This window comes from Vipera berus, assembly GCF_964194415.1.
Source record: "Vipera berus genome assembly, chromosome: 3".
Classification (NCBI taxonomy): domain Eukaryota; kingdom Metazoa; phylum Chordata; class Lepidosauria; order Squamata; family Viperidae; genus Vipera; species Vipera berus.
In genome coordinates this window covers 175,461,063-175,485,685 of record NC_138204.1, presented here as the reverse complement: position 1 = coordinate 175,485,685, position 24,623 = coordinate 175,461,063, and the positions used below count along the sequence as shown (strand labels likewise).

Below are 24,623 nucleotides of genomic sequence, written 5' to 3'. Positions count from 1 at the left end.
GGTCTACATTGGCTTCTCAATCCCAAAACCAATATGCATTTTCTCATTTTCATTAAAAACAAGCTTCATTTTTCAAGTTGACATAGAATCCTAAAAAACATGCTTATATTGTGAAGGAATATAAACTTGGCCTGGGAATGGGGAAAGAATGAGTGAATTGTTAAAGGATGTGCGTGGGGGACAGAAATGATTGCTTAGCCCCTGGGGTAGGGTAAAATACTGTAGAAGGTAAAGGTAAAGGTTTCCCCTGTCCAGGCATTTCCAACTCTAGTGGGCCATGCTTATATCTCCATTTTTTTAACCAAGGGAGCCAGTATTGCCCAAAGACATTTCCATGATCATGTGGCTAGCATGACTATACACTGTTACCTTCCCACTGAAATGGTACCTATTTATCTACTTGCATTTGCATACTTTCAAACTGCTAGGTGGGTAAGACCTGGGGCAAATAATGGGAGCTCATCTCATCACATAGTACTTGGGTCTCGAAACCAGACTGTCAGCTTTCTAGCTGACAAGCTTAGCATCTTTAACCGCTAAGCTATTGTGCCCCTACTGTAGAAGATAAGTCAAAATATCCTAACTTAATGCTGTCTGGTATAAGAACCATAAAAGGACCCAGATTGTTGGGGGCAGTTAAGCTGACTTTGTAATAATGCCGCTTGGGGTGTGTGTGAAAGCCCTAATAAGCAGGCATATACATAGAATGAAGGCTACTGCTAAGCTTGTAAGCCGCCCTGAGTCTTCGGAGAAGGGCGGGATATAAATGGAATTAAAATAAAAATAAAAATAAAAATAAAATCCAAAATTTAACCCAGCATTTTTTTCCCCTGTTCCAAATCAAGAGCAACATTCATTGAATGCTTTTTCTGTATTAAATTTGTATCTGTACCTCTGTATCTCTTACATCTGTTCTAAACTAAAAATGGCCTAATTTAGTTTAGTATTTTAAATTAAGTAATCAATATTCTGGCCTTTAATTATTTGGGTTAGTTTTTCACAACCCTGTGAAAATGTGACAATTGAGATTTAACAATATTCAAAACATTTTCAACAGCATACTTTTGTACAGTTAACTGAAGTTATCATGATCTTGAGCTAATGACAGAGAATGGCCCCAGATTTGTACAAAATTTCTTCTATGGATTTATTTCATTGATCAAGATCACTGGATAGGTAGAACCAAGGGCTGATAGAATTCCATCGGTTGACTGAATTATTTTATATTCTTCATTGTATGAATAGTTTTGTATAGTAATCATTCTTTGAAAAGAGATAACATCAGTTTGATAATTTTCAGATATAACTTGCATTCTACTTTTCTATATTGGTAGTTACAGGCAAACTCCAAAACAGAATTGGAATATTTTCATATCCACCAATATAAAATTTGCCTTGACAGCAGTTACAATGTTCAGTTAAGCAGAGAAATAATGCCATCAGTATAGTTGACTGTGGATCAAATGGCTATTGCCAAGAGGCATCATTAGGGAGGCAAAGACAGATTGTCAAAAAAGAAAGGACTTGGAAAGGAAAAGACTATGGTTGAAAAGTATGCTAGGGCATACAACAAGAAAGCCAAATGGAGAAACAAAGGAACAGATTTAGGATATAAGGGTGCTTATGTCTTCTCCAATAAATTGACATAATTCAAAGGGACTGGATTGTTACTAATTATAGCCTTCATGCAACATTTTATGTGAAAAATATTCTAATGCACACAGTATACTCAGGATCATATCTCATGCTTAAATGACACTGACTAGACACTATTTATAAGATTGGAAAGAATATTAAATTAAGCTTAAAGAAATATGTTGCTGACAAGTAACTTCAGAGCTGAATGACCAATTACTAGGTTCCAATTACTTGCAAAGATATCTAGCACTTCCTGTAAAGATATCATAACTTTTTGATAAATATGAATTTATTTTTCTAGCACAAGATATCATGAAGTGGCATTTAGCAAAAGATTATTCTAAATTCAGCTTTTAGTAAAAGACATTAGCCAAACAGCAGTTTCTTCGTATATAATTCCAGGGATAATATATTGTGAAGCACAGTTATACTTCAGCATAAATAATTCCTGAAATGGTGTATATGGAAGCACTTTTGCATACATACACATAGACACTGGCTAATAGTTTAATGTCTTCCTAATACTTTACTACTATTTATTTGCTTGATTTGGCAGGGACGCGGTGGCTCAGTGGGTTAGGACGCTGAGCTTGTCGATCAGAAGGTCGGCAGTTGAATCAACTCAGGTTGAATCCCGAGTGCCGCATAACAGAGTGAGCGCCTGTTACTCGTCCCAGCTTCTGCCAACCTAGCAGTTCGAAAGCACATAAAAATGCAAGTAGAAAAATAGGGACCACTACGGTGGGAAGGTAACAGCGTTCCGTGCGCCTTTGGCGTCTAGTTATGCCGGCCACATGACCATGGAGACGTCCTCGGACAAGCGCTGGGTCTTCGGCTTTGAAACGGAGATGAGCACCGGCCCCTAGAGTTGGAAACGACTAGCACACATGTGCGGGGGAACCTTTACCTTTACCTATTTGCTTGATTTAAGTCTATATATTTAACAATGTAGTTAAATCCTAGTTTAGTATGTTTTCACAAAATGCAAAAGCCCAGATGGAAAAAGAAAATACACATCTACCAAATAAGAATAGTTGAACTTCTCAGTTGATACTATTAAAACTTATTTGACTAACACTATAAGTAGTCCTCAGCTTACATTCATTTAGCTGAACTGGTCAAAGTTACAACGGCACAGAAAAAGCTACTTATGACCATTTTCACACTTACAACCATTGCAGAACACACACACCCAGTCACATAATCAAAATTTGGGAACTTGACAACTGGCATTTATTTATGATAGTTGCAGTGTCCCTGGATCATGTGATCATCTTTTGTGAACTTCTGACAAAAAAGTGAATGGGGAAGCCAGATTCACTTAAAAACAGTCCTACTAACTTAAAAACTGCAACGATTTACTTAACAACTGTGACAAGAAAGGCCATGCAATGGGATAAAACTAGTGTTTTTTTTTGTAAAAAAAAAAAGTGCTGGAGCTCACACATGTCATACAACCCGCCTTGCCTACCCTACAAGGTTCCATCAAAAAAAGGTGCCAGAACTCCGTTCTGGGCATTCTATGGAAAAAAAAGCTCTGGATAAAACTCACTTAATTGTCTTGCTTAGCAATGGAAATTTTTGGCTTAATTGGGGTCAAGGACTACCTGTGTAGTACTTTTGAATATTATTAATATGAAAAGCCATCTCTGACCATATACTTAAAAAACTGCTGCTTTGATGGCCTTGGGAAGCAAAAGGATTGGATGGTATGTAGATATGAGCTAAAAACTGCAACGATTTACTTAACAACTGTGACAAGAAAGGCCATGCAATGGGATAAAACTAGTGCTTTTTTTGTAAAAAAAAAAAGTGCTGGAGCTCACACATGTCATACAACCCGCCTTGCCTACCCTACAAGGTTCCATCAAAAAAAGGTGCCAGAACTCCGTTCTGGGCATTCTATGGAAAAAAAAGCTCTGGATAAAACTCACTTAATTGTCTTGCTTAGCAATGGAAATTTTTGGCTTAATTGGGGTCAAGGACTACCTGTGTAGTACTTTTGAATATTATTAATATGAAAAGCCATCTCTGACCATATACTTAAAAAACTGCTGCTTTGATGGCCTTGGGAAGCAAAAGGATTGGATGGTATGTAGATATGAGCTACCTACTACCCTGACTTTTATAACCTTAGGATAAAAACAAAGGAGTAAAAGACTTGCTTTGATTTCTCATTATTCCTCATGGCTGTTAGCCTTTCAAAGCAGTCTAGACAAGAAGCACAACTATGAATACTAGCTCTGTCTTTATTGTAAGGTTACATTAATAGGATTTTGCAAGTCTGGAAATTTTCTCCTCTTCTTTTTACTCTCCAGAAAACCAGGGGGGGGTCACTTCTGAAATGCCTCCCAGATCCCCTTGCTTTTGTGGGCTGGATTAGCTCTTGCATGATGATTGTCTGGTATCTGATTCTTCCTCTGGTCTCCCAAAGTCATTCCCACAAAGCATTACAATGGCAGAGTGCTCAGAATAGTTTTAGGGCCCTCCTTCTCTTTGAACTAAGGCTATTTTGCCGTGACCTTAAAGAAATTATGGTTGCATATTACACTATGCAATCCTAATTTCTACCCAGTGCTCGCCTATGTGGAAATTCAGCTATGCTTTATATCTATGTTACTCTTCTTTTTTACTATTTAAATGAAATTTAGTTTTAGTCTTCGTACCTTGAATATTTTGTACATGATTTCATATACAGAAAATGTTCTTTCAGCTCGGGTCCAGTCCCATGTCGTGACCTTGAGTAAAAATATACACAAAAACTAATTACACTTATTTTTCCATACAATTTTGAAAAGCAATTCCGCAAACCCTCTTACACCTGCATAAGCAATGAGATGGCGAGAAGGCATGCTATGATTTATAGAAAAAACAGTGATATTTTTTTAGCTATCTGGTATGAATTATTTCTGGCTTTCAGTGTACCATTCTTGGAAATTGGTACATAGAAAGGGAGCTATTTTTAAGGTGCTCCTGATGAAAATGGAAGAAGTGCAAAAGGAGGAAGATTTTCTTTAATATATGAATATAAATTAAATGAGCAGAATTTATTTTCAGATCAGTTTTCCATTAAAGTTGTATTTATAAATCATTTATTATTTCTACCATTATTGATTTTTCACCATTATTACCTTCTCTCTGTCATCCTTTTATATATTTTTCTGATACAATATTGAATGAAAAAACATGAATTAACATAAAACCTCCAAATCAATATAAACTCCTCCCCCCATCTGTACATTTAATTATGAAGCAAGATACAGAATGATACTTACTGGAGGTGCTAAAAATTTATAAAGTGAAGAACCCCTCAGTGCAAGAAACTTTGGTGTGTACACTCGGTCCTGAAGAGAATCTTGTTCCCGTTCCTCTGTCCAGCCCATGTAGACTATCTGGCATTAAAAACAACATATTTTTACTTTTTACAGATTATCATTTATATAAAAGACACACACATTGAATATTCAAGACTATAATCCTAACAGATGATTTATATAATCGTAAGGAAACTGGAAATTCACTGGATAAAATCCCCAACTATGCATACAATATATGATGAATGTACAGACTCATTCTATATCAGTAAATAATCACATTCTGAATTTGCATCAGCTTTGTTTGTAACTATGCAGATTAGTAGATATTTTTACCAGAAGAAAAGAAAGAAAAAAGAAAAGAAATAAGTATGCTTGTTTATCTGGGATAATGCCATGAGGATGAACTGCAATAAATATGCTCAGGTGGGGTTTAAATTACCATGTATATGATTCTTGCAAAGGTGACAACTTTGTTATAGGAAACTATTATTGACTAGTTTATATTTGTCATTCATTAAATTGTTAAATGATAATAACCCTTTACGTACCTATTAAAACTGAATGAAAACTGAATCTGCTTCTCAATCTTGAGAGGCATTTTAGGTCAGTAACCCAGTACATACAAGTAAAATTAACAATGAACAATTAAAAACAGAGGCTATTTAATATGGTAGTAAGAAATGTTGTTCATTTAATTAGGTTTTCTCCTTGAAACAGCTTATGATACTTGATAAAGTTTCTACTACTGTCAGTCATCAAAGAGAACAAAGCACTTTATTCTGTTTAAATTCAATATTTCGTACAGGACTTTCCCCCAGTACTAAAGCATTCATGAAACTTAACAGCCATTTCGGTTGAAACATTATCCCCTCGTCTGTCTATATCATGAGATTAGAGCAATTTTACACACAACTCATTCTTTAGTTAAAGATTCATAAACATCAAAAGGCACTTCTGATTCAAACTGCATAACCACAGTCAAATTATTAATGCAAAATACCAGAAACATTATTCATTTGCTTCCTTCTAAAGCAAGAATTCAAATGAGGAATTTAATCCTATACATTTCATTTAGCTTCTGCTACTATTCCATAATAAAATTCATATTGTGGCCACTCAATGCAAAGTTTCTATAAAATAGCTTCAAAATAATTGTAATACAATTTTTAAAAATCAGCAGGATGATTTTACAATACTAAAATATAATCTGAGAGGATTATACACCAGATTGTGAAATGAATGTGGAATACTGAACACAGGCATAGTTACTACTCCATCAATACTATTAAGGTTCCGGTGGTCACTAACTTCCACCCTTCCATCAAAATCATCCAAAAAGTTTCTTATGCTGGAAACTTCCATCATAGAATAATTCCATCTCTAAATGTATACATTACAGTTCAAAAAACAATCTTGTGAAACTTCTGATTTGATGTTTTGATCCTTGTATTTGTGATTCCCATTAATTTTGCCTATTATTAAAATGATGAATTTCAATTACTCAGTGATCCATTGTGTCATACCAAGGATTTAATATTAGTATTGAACAGAATTTGTTGGTCAATGACCAAAATAAATAATGATGAGACCTAGGTATATGGATTGCTTTGGTTGGTCACACAGTCAACCAAATGTTTAGACTGGCTTTGATATTTTTATCCATTTATCAAGTCCTTCCCAAGGACCTGGGTTAAGCAGACGTTGTTGCTTAATAATATTGAAGGTACCACCACCGGATATAAAGAGTTCCAAATAAGGCTGCCTTTTGCAATTAACTGATGGTGATTTTGTCAATACCAATGGTGTTTGAGTGGTGCTCCAGATGTTTTTGAATTACAATCAAGGTGCTTTTTACTGTTGGTACTATCTTTGCTTTTTTTTTTTTTGCTATAATCATTCTATTTCTATTTACAGATCTTTATATTTTGTGATTTTTCTCCAGTTTTTTCTCTTCCATTCTGTTGTCTAAAAATGCCACCATGTCCACTATCCAGACTTTTTTGTCTTATCAACATTTATTATGTCTGGAGTGTTGTGTGGCAGATGCTTGTCTGCTTGAATTTTAATGTCACAGAGTACTTTATCCTCTTCATTTTCTATTACTTTCTCTGTTTTGTGGGTCCCACCAGTTTTTGTTTGCAGGCAAATAGTATTTCTTTCAGCTATTCCAATGCACCACTGTTGCTATTTTGTCATGCCACTGTTTGTAGTCACTCTCTTGCAGCTGCTAATAAGGTGGTCCAACTAGGTGTTTCTTCAGCTTCTTTGAAGTGAAGGCATTTCCTGTCTCTGTCTTCACAAAGCCAGCAAAGCCAGTATGCATTTGTTTGTAAAAACTCTTTTAATGTATAAAGAACTGTCTTTTTCTTGCTTTTCTGCTATTAGCCATTGTCAGGTCTTGTAGTTATCTGCATGACCTGCTAGTTTTTTTTAGTTACTTGCCACGTAATACTTTGCCTTGCAATGTCTCTCTTCTATTCTTCATTTGGTCTTTCTTATAGGCCAGAGTAGTCTCTTTAGTATTCAGTAACCCATTGTGGCATAGTAGCTTTAGTGTCTCTTCTTCTTCCAATGCCTTTTTTTCTTCTGTTTGGTGTTCTTGCAAAAATCCTATGCCCATCTATGGCCTTTGGCTGCGTGGATGAAGTGCAATGATTCTCTATCATTATTCTTCTGTTCTTCCTATCCAGGGCTTTTATTTCTGCTTGAGTCCAATCCACTTTTCAGCTGAATATTTAATGACTGGGTTTGCTCAGAAGTTAATCAACTTGATGGTATTTCTACCACTGAGTTTGGACTTTTAAGAATTCATTTTTCTATGTATCCACTACTAACCTTTTCTGTGATTTCAATGTGCTTGATTTTCTTTGATCTTCAGTCCACACAACATTTGTACATACTTTAAACCCAATAATACAGTAAGGCAGAAGCTTGTCCACCCCAAGGATAAAACACCCAGACAAAAGCTAAGCAACGTGGTATATGCAGTACAATGCAGTGAGACATGTGCAGATCTGTAGATTGGGGGGGGGGGAAACCGTTTTATAAATACATGGCATAGGAGAAAAAAGCTATCAGGACAAGATTCAGCAGTCCATCTGCATTTAGAAGACAGACTCTTTTGTAGACAGCAAAGTCCATATTTTGGACAGAGAGGACTGCTGATTTGAAAGAGGGGTCAAAGAAGCCATTTATGTCAAAACTGAACAGCTCTCTCTTAATAGAAGGGGAAGGATATGACTTCATCTATATCCAGTCTACAAAACAGTCCTTTCAGCAGTTTCAAGAAGGCTCCACACCCATTTGCACCATTCGGCTGATCTTGAGGACACAGATAAACCTCCAAGTAGCCTCAGTGACTCTCTAAAAGAATGCAAATGACCAGCTGTCTACAAGGATTATAAATCCTTCCATTCCCCACCATCCAGTCAGAGCTGAAAAAGCTTCTTGGATGAGAAGCGAAATGTCCTCAAAGAAAAACAAGAAAGTCCTGTCGCCTCTTGAAAAAGTCATGGTTGTCGCCTTTGAGACAACCATGACTAAGAATCTACATAGACTCTTTATCAGGTGTTGACTGGTTCCCTGCAGTCTCTATCTTGATGGATTAGTCAAAATATTTCTGATTTCATTGAAATTGGGAGATTCTGCCTTTGGTATGCAATTCAAGTTTCATAACTGCTCATTTTTGTGGCTATCTATTATTTGCTTGTTTATCATTTCCAGTGCTTTTATAAATTTGTACACAATACTTTTTCCCTATCTGATATCTATTGCATGACGTATCCCTCAATTTATCTATTTTCTTGTCACAGACTTTTTCCTTATGAGTCATGATTAGCCACTGCTTTAAAGTACGGTACATACCTGGAATGCCATCCTAGCCAATGTATTAACACAATCTTTGTGTTAAAGGATTTCACCAGCTACCTCTTATGAGGCAGGAATAGAATTGAGCATGAGTGCTTTCTGTTACTCCCACTAAAGATCCTTGAGCTTCAGAATTACTGGATGGCATTCTCACCCCACTAGCTATGGTTGGTGGCAGGAAAACTTTTATGCTATTCTGGCTGCACAGTTATTTTCTCCAATAATTTGCTGTAGATGAGGGAGGGAGGGGGAGAGAGAGATGAAGAGCCTGTACTGAAAAACAGTATCTCCCTTTCGATTCTTTTCTTTCTTTCCCATTCTTCCTGTATTTCTTCCTTGTATATGAAATAAAACCCAGAGAGGCAGAGAGGAAGGTGCTCTCAACTTTTGTCAGTGATGATACCTTCACAACAATAAACTATTTTTTATCACATTCCTATAGCAGTCATGCTAACAATATTTTTTTCCAAATGATTTGATATACCAGTAGTTCCAAAAGACCAGAAATTCTATCCATTTAAAAAAAGAAAAAAGCCTAAGTGGATTTTGGAAATTTTAAACTTGTATTCATCCAGGAGTACATCTATCTGTGTATCAGTAAGAATTGAATGTGACTTGATGGTATATAATAAAAACCAAACCAAACCCCCGACTTTCTAATATAAGAAAAAAATATGCTTATCCTCTATGGAATTATAAAGTAGGTCAAATATTATGGCAATGTACCTGATTTTCACATTTTATTGTATTTATTTATTTTTACATATATAGGCACTCATCTTACACAAGCGAATCTTACAATCTTATACCACCCAAACAATATAACAGTATTCAATATTTATATTTAAACAATATTCTTATGATGTACTCATTATCTTCATAAGTTAATATACATCTACTTTTAAGTATCTAACTTTTTCGAATGTGAAATATTTCTCAATTACCTAACACATAATTTATTTCTAATTATAAATGTTATCATTCATTTACCACTAGTAGAAGCTCATTGTGTTTCTTTCAAATTAATTCTATATTTTGTTCAAGCATATAAAACATTATTTTTCAATCTCAAAAGAGTTGTTTTACAAGGTCTTTGCTTTGTATTTCTTTAGTCTTTATTGCAGGATTTAACATATATTAGAATTTTGTACACTCCTCTCATTCTCCTCTAAAATCAATAGCAGAAGGTTTTCCATTGTAAAAATCATAGCTGCAAACTATAAATTAAACCAGGAATACACAGAAGCTTGGAAGATTTACTGAGCTTGAAATAATTTATTAGTGTTAAGCACTGGATATATAGCTAGCTTTGGATGTGGGTCCTGGGTGTTTAATTTCCTGCAGAACTCACTTAAAGCCATAGCCAATGTCTGCATAGCTAAATAATACTGCATCACCTTTTGTAGTTACCAACAATAGCTTGCTACCGTATTTTCTGGCGTATAAGATGACTTTTTAACCCATGAAAATCTTCTCAAAAGTCAGGGGTCGTCTTATACGCCGGGTGCTGAAACTTTAGGGACAGGGCTGGCTGGAAAACCTGGAGCGGATCTCCCATTTGGTCTGCACAGGGAAAGTGGGACCAATTGGAGAAGAAGCTGCAGTCTGTGACTTTTTACAGGCTGGGGTCTGGGCGTCTTTCCTTCTAAAGTTGAAGAGCAGCTGCAGTCTATCGCAACTTGAAAGGCAGGTGGGGAATGCAGCAGTCAGAGCAGCTGCTTAGCTCTAAGGACACATTTGACTCAGGAACTGGGCGTACTGACTGGAAAACCTGGAGCGGATCTCCCATTTGGTCTGCGCAGGGAAAGCTTTAGAGTGAATTAGGAAAAGTTTAATCCACTTGCACTGTTTTATGTTTACATGTTTGATGACAAACAGCCTTATGTTTATAAGTGACAGTTTTCCTACTAAGTACCTGCATGTCATAAGCATTTGAATTAAAATTACCATATTAAAATCAAATCTGATGTTTTTTTAATTTTTATTTGGTGTGCGTTGGAAGAGGGGTAGTCTTATACAGCGAGTATAGCCCAAACCCTATAATTTAACAGGAAATGTAGGGGGTTGTCTTATACACCCAGTCGTCTTATACGCCAGAAAATATGGTATTTAGTCATGAATATTACAAAGCAGTTGAGATCTATGAAGACCTATTTATTCCTCTTAACTTTTTGTTTATGCACAAGTCATTCAGCCACTGCTTGTACTATGAAAACTAATCACTGTGACCTATTCGACTTTAACATTCACAATAACTTGTTTCAATTTTTTTCAGAAGTTACAAATCTTCACAGTGTGTCCACCTAATCTATCTAAATATCCTTTCTCTCATGCTTTTGCTATACCTATTAACATAGTGCATTATTCCAGTTAAGCTTAAAATCAAGTTTAAAATCATTTTTATTAATGTTTGAGAGAAGGTGTGTTTTTTGTTATGAAATTACAACTCTCAGAAATTCCAGCTAAATGTTCTCAAGTTTAAGTCTAATTAATGCTTAGTTGGAGTATGTTCTGGAAATCTCAGTTTTCCTTTCTTGCATTCTGAAATAGACAAAAGATGCTATACACTAATTAATTTGTTTATGATCTCAGATAAATCTGCCTCAAGGGAATATAAACATATTGCCAGTGATTAGTAACACTGCAAAAATCTACTGGTTTTGCATCTTATAATATCCCTCTTCAAATATTTTAAAATTCAAATTTGTGTAAAAGAGAACTAGGTACAAAAACATCAAAGTTAATTGAATCTGACAATAACGATATAAGATAAAAATGACAACATAATTATGCAGCAGAAAAGATATCATTTATCTTATAAAGAAAAACCAGCACTTCTAGCTGAAAGATGATAAAATAATTAAGAAATATAATTCAATTTTCAAACTTTAGATTATACAGAGACAAATTTAAGTATAATTAGCAGCTATTATGAGAAATATATACTCTCATTTTACTGTTTTATATAAACAGCTTAATGACCTATGAGTGTCAGCCCACCAAAATAAAATAGAAAACACAATTAGATGAGCTAATACTACTTTATTGTAAGGCTACATCAATGTCCTCTAAGAAAACCTAGATGTAAACTGTGACCAATTCGTTGCTATGAGGTTTTGATAAGGGGCAGAAATAAAACCACAAAACCAAACCACTGTCAGTTAATGTTCTTATTTTGCAGAGTGCTGATGCCAAAATGAATACTGAGCAAGTATTTCTTTAAAATTGCAAGCAGTAGTACTATCTCTTATACCAGAGGCAGGCAACCTCGGCTCTTTTATGACTCATGGACTTCAACTTCCAGAATTCTTGAGTCAGCTAGAATTTGGATGTATTATTGACATCACATTAATCATTATTTCTTTTGATAATGCATGTTCATAAATAAACCAACACTTTTTATATTTCATATACATACATACATACATACATTTCCTCTTGCTTACACCTGAAAATGTCTTTTTTAAATTAAAGAAGCTTATTGTAACTAGCACATCAAAACTCTGAAAACATGTTTTCTCAACCATTTAATTGTTCCTTATTTAAATTATGCACACTGACTCCTAATTGCTTACAGTGTGTCTCCTAATTGTAATTAGGAGAGCTCTGACTTGTAAATCCCTAATTTACACTTACACTTTTCTATGTATTCTTTAAAAATTATGCTAGTTTCTGAACCAGCTCCACCCAGATGTACGTACATACATACATACATACATACATACATACATACATACATACATACATAAATTTGGGTGGGGGGTTAGAATGCTACAAAAGAAAATATTTTGAAGATATTTGAAGAGTAAACCTCTGGTCCCACTGACCAATTGGATTTTGCAGCATTATCCCAGGACATCTATATTTGCCGTTATTCATGAAAGAAAATACAATTCTAATATTTGAGCTAAATTCTCCCCCCTCAAAACATTATTTTCATTTCTTATTGAACCTTTCTCCCATGTTCCTGACAATAACAGGCAGCTGAACATTTGATAATATCTTTCTTCCTCAGAATCAACAATATATTTCAAATTTATATTTGAAAGATAGAGCCTGACATACAGTGAGGGTAAACTAAATTAGTATTAATGTTAAGGGTAAAGCATAAGGGCAGTTGTACATTCAGAAAGGAAACTACTATAAGACTTTGGATGGGTTAATATATATTTCCTCTTAGATTTTTTTTATTAATCTTATAATAGAACACCATATTTCCTCTTATGACAGAAGCCCATCACCTGAAGCCTGATAAATAACCAATGACATAGTTGTGAGATTCTTTTTAATAAAATCAAAGATAAATTAAACTAAATCCTATCTCTTTCCCCCCCCCCCAGATAACTAATATATTCCTTTTTCTATTAGATAAAGCATATTTTTCTCCCAAAGAAAAATGAAGATTTAGATATTAATGCTTCAGTTTTTTAGTACTACTTAAGTAGGCTGGCTTGGTCGCTCAACAGTGAGAAACTGGTGAAGCGGGCACAGCAGTGCCTGCACTTTCTGTGTCCTCAGGTGTATTTTGGAGAAAAGAGTAAGGGTTTTTTTGTATTTAGATTGTTATGCAATATTTTATTTTTATATGGCACTCTATATTTCCCTTCTTCTATCTCCTCCATCTCTAGGTCCATTTCTTCTGCTTCATCCTCTGTTTTCTGGTTTATTTGTTTAGTTTATTTTTATTTTTTTTATTTTATTTTAATTCCATTTATATCCCGCCCTTCTCTGAAGACTCAGGGCGGCTTACAAGCTTAGCAGTAGCCTTCATTCTATGTATATGCCTGCTTATTAGGGCTTTCACACACACCCCAAGCGGCATTATTACAAAGTCAGCTTAATTGCCCCCAACAATCTGGGTCCTCATCATCATACTTTGTAGTCATTATCTGGGAACCTTCCAGTTGTAGCTTCAATTTGGAGATTTGGTCATTTATATCATCTAGGTTATTTTAGTCTCATTATGGTTTCTTTTTGTGTCCTCTGTTTAGTATACCTGTTTAAACATGATTTAAAAAATGGATGATCCTTAGATATAACTAGATTTTTATAATGGAAGATAAGATTTAGAATTAAAATAGTATTTTTTTCTTCTTTTGATATGGGAAATTTGAAAATAAGAGGATTGGTATGAATATTTTTTTAGCTACGGTATATAAATGTAAATAATATTGAGAAAATCATAAATGACAAAGATACTTTAAATATTGATGGAAAATCAAACTTTTATAAGAGTGTGAAAAACAGGATATTGACTTATGAATTGATATTACTGTTATTTGTATAATATTAGTAAAATATGATGCAGATGTCTATATCTAATTCTGTATACATCAATGGTACCAAGAATTATAATTGTCTCATGAGGGGAAAATGGAAAAAATATGGGGAAGAAAGGATGATCAAGAAAAAAATACTGGATTTTGCAGTACTGAACAGATTTATGTTGAAGAAGTTAATGTTAAATATGTAAACCCAGACAACATGTTGTTTACTAAGCTCTAAAGATTGTAATTTTAAAAAAATAATAATAAAACTTATAAAAAAACACCAATGATATTTTTATGGCCACACCTGGAATACTGCATCCAGTTTTGGTCACCACGATGTAAAAAAGATGTCGAGACTCTAGAAAGGGTACAGAGAAGAGCAACCAAGATGATTAGGGGGCTGGAGGCTAAAACATATAGGGAACGGTTGCTGGAATTGGGTATGTGTAGTTTAATGAAGAGAAGGGTGAGGGGTGACATGATAGCAGTGTTCCAATATCTCAGGGGCTACCACAAAGAAGAGGGAGTCAAGCTATTCTCCAAAGCACCTGAAAGCAGGACAAGAAGCAACGGATGGAAACTAGTCAAGGAGAGAAGCAACCTAGAACTAAGGAGAAACTTCCTGACAGTTAGAACAATTAACCAGTGGAACAACCTGCCTCCAGAGGTGGTGAATGCTCCAACACTGGAAATTTTTAAGAAGAGACTGGACAGCCATTTGCCTGAAATGGTATAGGGTTTCCTGCCTGAGCAGGGGGTTGGACTAGATGACCTCCAAGGTCCCTTCCAACTTTTTTTTATTTTTATTATTATTATTATTATTATTATTATTATTATTATTATTATTATTATTATTATTATTATTATTATTATTATTATTATTAAATGGACAAAATATAACCTCTATAAAAAGTCAATTGAAGCCTTTAAGCAGAGCAAGAGGAATTGATTTGGAAGGAGAGAAAATCAGCAGCAATCCTACACTGTTAAACTTGAGCAAAATAGCCTACCTTGGGTTCTATAAAGATTATATACCATGGAGGTTTTGTTGAAGCAAAGAGGGAATGCAACTTGCCTTGGCAAAACATGCCTCGGAACACATGAGGTGTAGTGCAAGGAATCTATTTTCACTAGGAACAAATGCATAGACTACTTTCTGTTCCATTGCACAAACAAAAGCTAAAGAAGGTCATTTACCCTAGACATACTGCAAGGAATAAACTCTGAATAACATTTCTCTTGATCAATATTTTCCTTAAGTAGAAAATATTTCTCTCCAGTTTCAGAAAAATCAAGGAGTTGTATTATGAACATTTTGGATCAACAAATAATATTTATTGTACCTTTCCTTCCCAGGCAAATAAGAGATGCACAGGATTATTAAGTTATTTACATAAAAAGAATGTTTGTTTGTTTGTTTTTTAAAAAAGCCTTGCCCTCCTCTGTTTCTCCCCAAATTTATTTTTGAGTGGATACTCAAAATCATCTGTTACAAGCTTGGTTTCTCTATCTTGTTAACGTCACCATATTTTAGCAAAATATAAAACAGATCTCACCTGAGTGGGGAAAGTTTGATAATCTCTGTTCTCCTTTCTAATTTTATTTTTGGTCAGCCCTTCTAAAGAAGGGGGTGTTTAAATGGAAGACTGATCTTTAAAATAGTACTTTTCTATTGTCCTGGTGTTCGTGCTGTTCCTCTTGTGAGGAGATAGCCAGCCTTCTCCATCATTACAGTCCTTTAACTTTCAGCAAATGCTATAAGGAGAATTCTCACCTTTTCCACCAGCACAAACATTGGAAGAGACCTATGTACAAGTGCTACACATATATAGAAGTCTCTTCCACTCTTGGAATGCCACAGTATGCCGATGAGGGTTGCAAACAGCCCAAAGTAAAACAACTTGGTTGACTGTCTTTGCCAGACTGAACCAAGAAAATCACATTACTTCAGAAATCAGCTGTTAGAGCATGCTTCTTTGATTATTTGCTGAAGTGAAGAAACTCTTTAAAGATTTGCATTGCCTAATTGTGCATTTCTAGCAAAGTTCTTAAAATACATAGATATAGCAGTCTGCAATATTTAACTATATTTATGAAAATAATTATTGTTGATTCTTTAATCGTAAGTATATCTCATTTCTACTGTCAGATTAAAAAACCAGCCTCAGCAGAAATATGGACCAAATATAAAGATCAAGAAATTTAAAGTCCATAATTCCTGTAAGATAGATGAAACTATAAGATGCATGTATACCATATTTCACAGACTGGTCAATAAGTAAGACTTTAAATTGGTTTGACTCAAGGCAGTGATAGTTTTTCTATCCTGCAGGTCTTACAATAAACAGCACAGCTATTATATATTTGGAGGTTTGTGGCACTGGGTTGAATGTATTCATCATTATTTGACAGCATTTCAATACTCTAATATAAAGAGAAAGTAAAATAATGCCAGATTGCTTTCAAACTATATTAAGAATGTCAAAATTATTTTTCTTCATTAATGCATTCTAAAAGCTTACCTATACAGCAATAACATTATCTCCAAAATAACTTTTTTTACTGGAACTTACCCTTCAATATCAAAATTTCAAATAAAAATAACATTTCACCATATAAGACAGATGCCTTACAAAGGACAACAATTCAAAGGAAAAAATTCAGTTAGTTTTGCCTGACATGTAATTCTAGCCCAATATTTTAAAAAGTCATCTTAAAGAATAAATAAGAGTCTGATATTTGGTTTCATAGATAAATTCAGTGTCTACTGAATAATCAAAGATGACCAATAAGCAGATGTTTCTGAAAATCTTTTATTTTTTTATTTTTTGGTTACTAACTATAAGATATATTCTCCTGAAAAACAATGCTGGGAAAACAAGTTAATAATATTTGAAACTTGTAAGTATAAATACCTATAATACTTTCAGTAACCTAAAATTAGTTCTACAGCTCTCATTGCAGCTCCTACAACATTTTTATGTTCCAGTACTGAAATCTGCAGTTGGGGAGAACCTATTTCCCAAGTATGTTTATAAATGTCCAATTAAGAAACTATCAATGTTAATAAGAATAAAGGAGACAGCAATGTGCAGAAATGCCTAAAGGATACTAGTCTAGAAAAGCAAGAATATAGGTAACCATTCTCCAGAGAAATCCCACAGACTGAAGGCATATGGCTTCTCAAAAGAATCTAAACTGGTAATGATTTTTCCCATTTTTCCCCTCCCAAATCTCTTTCAGGAATCCTACTGTTTCATAAATAAAACCTTTATAACAAATGCAGTCCAAGCTCTGATCTATGCAAAACAATCAATGTTTAGTTGCAGACAGCTGACAATGCAATATGCAGGAATTATCACTGCATAATTGACACACTGGTGTGCACTTCTGCTTAATTTAATAGCAAGAATCCAACTCCCCTATGTGTTTTTATACATACTTAGCATTGTTGTTTCAGCTTTGTGCCTTCCTCTTCATAATGAGGCTGATCACTGTGTTCTTTGATAACAGATGGTTGCAGGACAAATGTATTTTTAGATGGAGATGTTCAATACATGTCAGTCTGGGAATGCAGAATTTGAATTTTGAACATCAACATTTACAAAAAATTTGAACGTGTCCTCTGTTTTTTCAGTCTATTCTCTTTTGAAACATCCCCCTCTCCACCCCAACACTTCTGGATGCTGCAGGCCTAATTAATTAATTGACTTGTAGTGTTTGATACCAGCTTCATTAGCTTCAAAAAAGGGTTGAACCAATTCATGAAGTCAGAGTGATCAATAGCCTTGATGGCTCCTTCTCAGACTCATCTTTTGGGAGACTAGTGCAGTTGGTTGGCCACTGCGAATAAGCTTTTAGTGTGTTTGCTTGTTCAGTTTTCCTGTTGCTTTCCAGTGTACCTGTTTTTCCTTTCATAAATAAATACCAGGAAAATGAAAGCGCTATTATAGTTGTTATAATTAAGGTAAAGGTAAAGGTAAAAGTTCCCCCGCACATGCGTGCTAGTCGTTTCCGACTCTAGGGGCTGGTGCTCATCTCCGTTTCAAAGCCGAAGAGCCAGCGCTTGTCCGAGGACGTCTCCGTGGTCATGTGGCCGGCATGACTAGACGCCAAAGGCGCATGGAGCGCTGTTACGTTCCCACCGTAGTTATAATTAAGCCACTGCTTTATTCTAAAGACAAACCGTTTCTTAAACATGTTTTGAGATTATCAGCATAAACCTTCTGATAGTGAGGATGTGAAAACCTATAAAAACAAAATTTTCAGTTCAGAAAAGATATTCGGAAGTTCTATTTTCTTTCTCTCTTTTTAAGAGCAAGAAATGAAGTTAGGAAAGAGAACAGACACTTTTCATTCAGATCTCAGACACTGAAATTTAAATGATGGAAACACATTGACTGGCTTTTGATCAGGGTTAAAGTTAAAACTTTATCATCAATTTCAAGATGGTGGATGAGTAATAAACATTATTTGAAGCTCTACTTAGTGCAAAAAAGAACTTTAGCCAGAGATAATTTGAAGCCTAGGCTTGATACTGTTGTGAATCTCTCTATTCTGAAGGGCCTGTTACATAAATCTGGGCAATTTTTCAAATGTACTGCCTTTCCAACTACTTCCATTTCTCCCATGTGCTGACCTTTTTAGTTACTGATAAACTAACACACCTGTGCTTTTTGTCCTCACTTGGCAAGCCAAATATAGAAGCCCTCATATGTCACCTTCATGTTGTCTAATAAAGCCTTTTTTCTTCTGAATACAATAGAAATTTCCCTTTTTAACTGGCCTTTCATTTCAGGTTGTGTGTGTGTGTGTGTGTGTGTGTGTGTGTATGTATGTATGTATGTATGTATGTATATATATATCTATATATGTGTGTGTGTGTGTGTGTGTGTGTGTGTGTGTGAAATTTTTGTTAAGCATTCAGAATACACTTGCTTAGTCCCAGACACGGGACAAATCTTATTTCCTATTTCAGCCTAGCCCAAGGCCATCTACAGGCAGTAGCCACAGCAGTGGCAGCTCATATTTGTGTAAATTTTTTGGCTCCCTTTATTCTTTGTTAGCAAGCCAAAAAATTTTTTTTTACACAAATATGAGCTGTCACTGCTGTGGCTACTGCCTGTAGATGGCCTTGGGCTAGGCTGAAACAGGAAATAAGATTTGTCCCGTGTCTGGGACCAAGCAGTATTTCTCACAGAAAAGTATTGCAGGAACACATGTTTTGCTATACACAGGTTTATTCCCTTTCTGTGTATTGGAACACAACAAAAAAGGGAGGAAAAAAAGTAAATTGGACATAATGTCAAACAAAACTCCAAAAATGGGCTGGACAAAAGTATTGGCACCCTTTCAAAATTGTGGGTAAACAAGATTGTTTCAAGCATGTGATGCTCCTTTAAACTCACCTGGGGCAAGTAACAGGTGTGGGCAATATAAAAATCACACCTGAAAGCAGATAAAAAGGAGAGAAGTTCACTTAGTCTTTGCATTGTGTGTCTGTGTGTGCCACACTAAGCATGGACAACAGAAAGAGGAGAAGAGAACTGTGTGAGGACTTGAGAACCAAAATTGTGGACAAATATCAACAATCTCAAGGTTACAAGTTCATCTCCAGAGATCTAGATTTGCCTTTGTCCACAGTGCACAACATTATCAAGATGTTTGCAACCCATGGCACTGTAGCGAATCTCCCTGGTCGTGGACAGAAGAGAAAAATTAATGAAAGGTTGCAACGCAGGATAGTCCGGATGGTGGATAAGCAGCCCCAAACAAGTTCCAAAGAAATGCAAGCTGTCCTGCAGGCTCAGGGAGCATCAGTGTCAGCGCAAACTATCTGTCGACATTGAAATGAAACGCTATGGCAGGAGACCCAGGAGGACCCCACTGCTGACACAGAGACATAAAAAAGCAAGATTACAGTTTGCCAAAATGTACTTGAGTAAGCCAAAATCCTTGTGGGAAAACGTCTTGTGGACAGATGAGACCAAGATAGAGCTTTTTGGTAAAGCACATCATTCTACTGTTTACCGAAAACGAAATGAGGCCTACAAAGAAAAGAACACAGTACCTACAGTGAAATATGGTGGAGGTTCAATTATGTTTTGGAGTTGTTTTGCTGCCTCTGGCACTTGGTGCCTTTAATGTGTGCAAGGCATCATGAAATCTGAGGATTACCAAAGGATTTTGGGTCGCACTGTAGAGCCCAGTGTCAGAAAGCTGGGTTTGCGTCCGAGATCTTGGGTCTTCCAGCAGGACAATGACCCCAAACATATGTCAAAAAGCACCCAGAAATGGATGGTAAGAAAGCGCTGGAGAGTTCTGAAGTGGCCAGCAATGAGTCCAGATCTGAATCCCATTGAACACCTGTGGAGAGATCTTAAAATTGCTGTTGGGAAAAGGCGCCCTTCCAATAAGAGAAACCTGGAGCAGTTTGCAAAGGAAGAGTGGTCCAAAATTCCGGGTGAGAGGTGTAAGAAGCTTATTGATGGTTATAGGAAGCGACTGATTTCAGTTATTTTTTCCAAAGGGTGTGCAACCAAATATTAAGTTAAGGGTGCCAATAATTTTGTCCGGCCCATTTTTGGAGTTTTGTTTGACATTATGTCAAATTTGCTTTTTTTCCTCCCTTTTTTTGTTGTGTTCCAATACACACAAAGGGAATATGTATGTGTGTATATATATATATATATATATATATATATATATATATATATATATATATATATATATATATATATATATATATATATATATATCACACAGACACACATATGCACAATCTCATCATTATGACTTTTAGCTGGGTGAAATGGTGCATCATAGGTATTTTATTTTTTTGAACCAAGGTACCTCAAATGGAGTATTTTTAAGAATGTACCCAAAATCTGGGAACCATGACTCCCGAAAGAATGAACTTTGGGAAAGTTGAGGCTACTTCAGTGTTACAGGTTTCACTGCTGGGCCACTGCTGTGATCATGTGATCTTCATTTTCAATGTTCCATGACATCCCAGTCAGTTTTTCAATTTCTCTTTCCACTCTCTACCCAACAGCAGCCACATACCTGCCTGCTGGAAAGGAAAGGAGAGGAGAGGATGGGGAGGGGGAGAGGGGTAGGAGAAAGGAATGGAGAGGGTTCCTTTTCTCCTCCATGCTGCCCTCTAAACACTTTCCTGATTGTTGTTGTTTCCCTGCGAGTCTTCCCTCTTGTTACCCACACACATCCTTACTGATCCACATGTACAATTCCTAACTTGCATCCCAGCACACCCCCTCACTTCCTTCCCTGCCTGGCAGAATCCACTTATCTGCCTTGTATTGTTCAAGTAAATTTCTATTATTGACCTTGAAAATCCATACTTTAGTGCAAGTTACAAAAGTATGTATAAGAAGCAGGTGATAAGCTTTCTAAGGAGTGTGATCATTTTACAATTCTGGAAAAGAATTTTGGGGGTTAAATACTTTTGTTTTTCCAAATCAGATTGCAAAGGTTTAAAAATATGCTTTCAATAATTTCATTACAGTTTCCTGTAAAGAGCTATTTGTGCCATATGCAATTCTTGTTGACATTTTAACTCTCACAACAGCTTCACGAAATAGATTGCAAATGGTGACTGTCTCAGGTTTTCTTGGTAAACTTCACACGTAGCAATGATTTCAGTAGAAATATTTTCATATGTTCAGAAATAAACCTCAGTCTACCAGTTTGGACTTCTTCCTCAGCTTGAAGATCTATGCTTTAGGCTAGTGTGGTTGAAGACCCATCTAAACAGTATGCATAGGTTTTTCATTATAACTTGCTTGTTGCCATCAGTTTACTCTTTTGCTTTTATTGTTATATTTGTTTTATTGTTATTTTTCTGTTTTCTTTACTTTGTAAATCATCCAGCATTGCTAGGAGTCAGGAGGTATACAAATTTAAATCATCATTTATATTTGGCTGTATATATGAACTGAGAACAACAGGTATTGTGATGATGTGTTTGCACAGAAATTCATTGTGCTGCTTTCCTTCATACAATTAATACAAAGGTTACATTTATCAAAACATCTTAAACTGAAAACATTAAATTGTGCTTATGAAGGTTAGACATAAATGATAGTCTGAGTTTAATGATAGCAAATAAGCAGTTTACTCAAATCTATTAATTCATAACAAGAAAATCATGACACTTAGACACTCTCTCACACACAAATCATGCTACTAATCCCAAAATACATTCAGTGATATTACAGGTGGTCCTCAACTTACAACCACAATTCAACCCAAATTTTCTGCTGCTAAATGAGATATTTGTTAAATGAATTTTGCCCCATTTTGCGACCTTGCTTGCCACAGTTGTTAAGTGAATAACTGTAGAGGTTAAGTTAGTAACATGATTGTTAAGTGAATCTGCTTTTCCCATTGACTTTGCTTGTCAGAAGGTCAGAAAAAGTGATCACATGACCCCAGGACACTGTAACCATCATAAGTATGAGTCAGTTGCCAAGCATTTGGATTTGATCACATGACCACGGAGATGCTGCAACAATTGTAAGTCTGAAAAATGGTCACTAGTAACTTTTTTCAGTGCTGTTTTAACTTTGAATGGTCACTAAATAAACTGTTGTAAGTTAAGGTTTACCTGTATTTTACCAGATATAGAATAACTATGAATTAAGTTGTCAAAATATATATTCATCTCTTACTTGCTGGTTTACGGGAAAATTCCTGTTGATTTTTTTAATCTATAAAAGGAAAAGGAAAAACAGATTAAGAAATTAACTGATTCAATTATGATTCAGTCACATGAAAGAAAGTGGCATTATTATATACTTCCTCTGTGAAACTTATACATATTAATAGGTTGTTCATTTTAAAAATAATTTTTAAGGTGTGTAAAGGGCAGGAGGAATAACCTTGGGGAACAGGGGAAAGAACTACATCCAAGACAACAGTGAGATAAAAGATATTTGAGTCTGGTCCAAGACTGAAACCTGAATAAATATCTCAAGACCACCCTCTGTTCTCGTGAAGGCAAGGGGGAAGTTCATCCAGACTTGCAGCACTCCGTTACTATAATCTTTTAATAAAAAATAAGATGCACATGCTTGGTTTCCTACTGTGGTCTATCTTGATGGGCTGATAAAGTGTCATTCTTGAACTTTGTACTTAAATGTTCTCATCAAATGTAACACTGCTATTGTGCAAAGCAGGCTTCTACTAAAATATCATTTCAGTTTATTTTATATAAATTTAATTCTGTAAATGTCTCTTAAATAATCTTTTTCTAAACATCTCATATTCTGTATGGCAATAATCAATTAGAAGAAAAATTACATTTTTATTCAGAGAAAAAATAAAATAGATTGAGAGGTAAATATTGAATAGATGAATGCTAACAAAATACTGTCACATAACAGATGTGACTCAGCTTCACATTTCCAGAAACTATTTAAAAAAGAGAAAATAACAAATCTCCAAAAGATGTTATTCGAGATAAAAAATAGATCTGAACTCATTCTAGGTCAATATGTATTTTCTGATACTGTCTCTGTTAAGCTCCACAATGCAATTCTACTCCACGTTATTCTCTGGTTAAAAATATACTGTCTTCTTGGAGCAAAATGTACTTCTAAGTACTTTCACCTTAGGCACATACAGAGAAAGGCACAATAAGAACAAAACAGAGCTAAGAATACAAAGTAAACAACTCAAATATATAACAAAAAAGTAAAAGACACTAAGCTCCACCTAACTCTACAGATCTTTCGATGATTTCCTGTTTCTAATTATCTAGCTTTTGTACAAAGATGGAAGGGGGTGTGTGTTTCTTACATGGAGCAATCCCAATTGGTAAACCAGGTATCTCTCTGTGATATAGACCAAAAGGACAAAGGCAAAATGTGCCCTAAATAACTTTGGTATCTTCTGCAAATCTTGGAAACCCCTTATTGCATAAAAGATGGAAAACAATTTTTAGGATTGCCTCTAATTTACATACCTTCTTAGTTTACACACACACACAAGTTTACAAGTGTATCATTGATCTGGCAACAATTTATGAATGTACCTTTTAAAAATAGATCATATAACACCAGACAATGATTTTTTCCTAGAAATTTATGATTTTCCTTTGACTTTATATAGTTTCGGATCTTGATAAATGCTAGAGGAAGAATGTTCATGTTCCAAGGACAACTATAAAAATGGTCATTTATTTATTGGTTAGGCATAAACATTTATTTCCACAATTAAAGTTAAGTAACAGTTCTTTCCCAGAAAAAAAGACTGTGCAGTGGCCAGCATGAATATTCCTTTAGGAATGTTATTTCTAAACACCTAAACATTAAAAACAACAAAAACACAGGTTATTCTGTTTAAATGCTTTGTTTATAGGTATGTGTGTGGGGTCTATGACAATTCGCCATGGCCAACTCACTGCAGGAAAACTTACCACAGTCAACTTGCCACGGCCAACTCACCAAAGGACAACTCGCAGCGGGACAAGAGTTACACTAATGTCAAAGAAATGGTGGAACAGAATCAT

General features: G+C 35.2%; 1 protein-coding gene across 1 annotated transcript in view; it reads right to left on the bottom strand.

Moving 5' to 3' along the window:
* The window catches only part of SNTG1 (syntrophin gamma 1), a gene marked incomplete at both ends in the record, with an annotated part of 104,956 nt that overhangs the window by 36,559 nt on the left and 43,774 nt on the right, over positions 1 to 24,623 (bottom strand). The window contains 3 exons of the mRNA XM_081324678.1: positions 4,305 to 4,376; positions 4,914 to 5,030; positions 22,783 to 22,821. Of these exons, the coding sequence (XP_081180804.1) occupies positions 4,305 to 4,376; positions 4,914 to 5,030; positions 22,783 to 22,821 (228 nt within the window). The remainder of the gene's footprint in view (positions 1 to 4,304; positions 4,377 to 4,913; positions 5,031 to 22,782; positions 22,822 to 24,623) is intronic.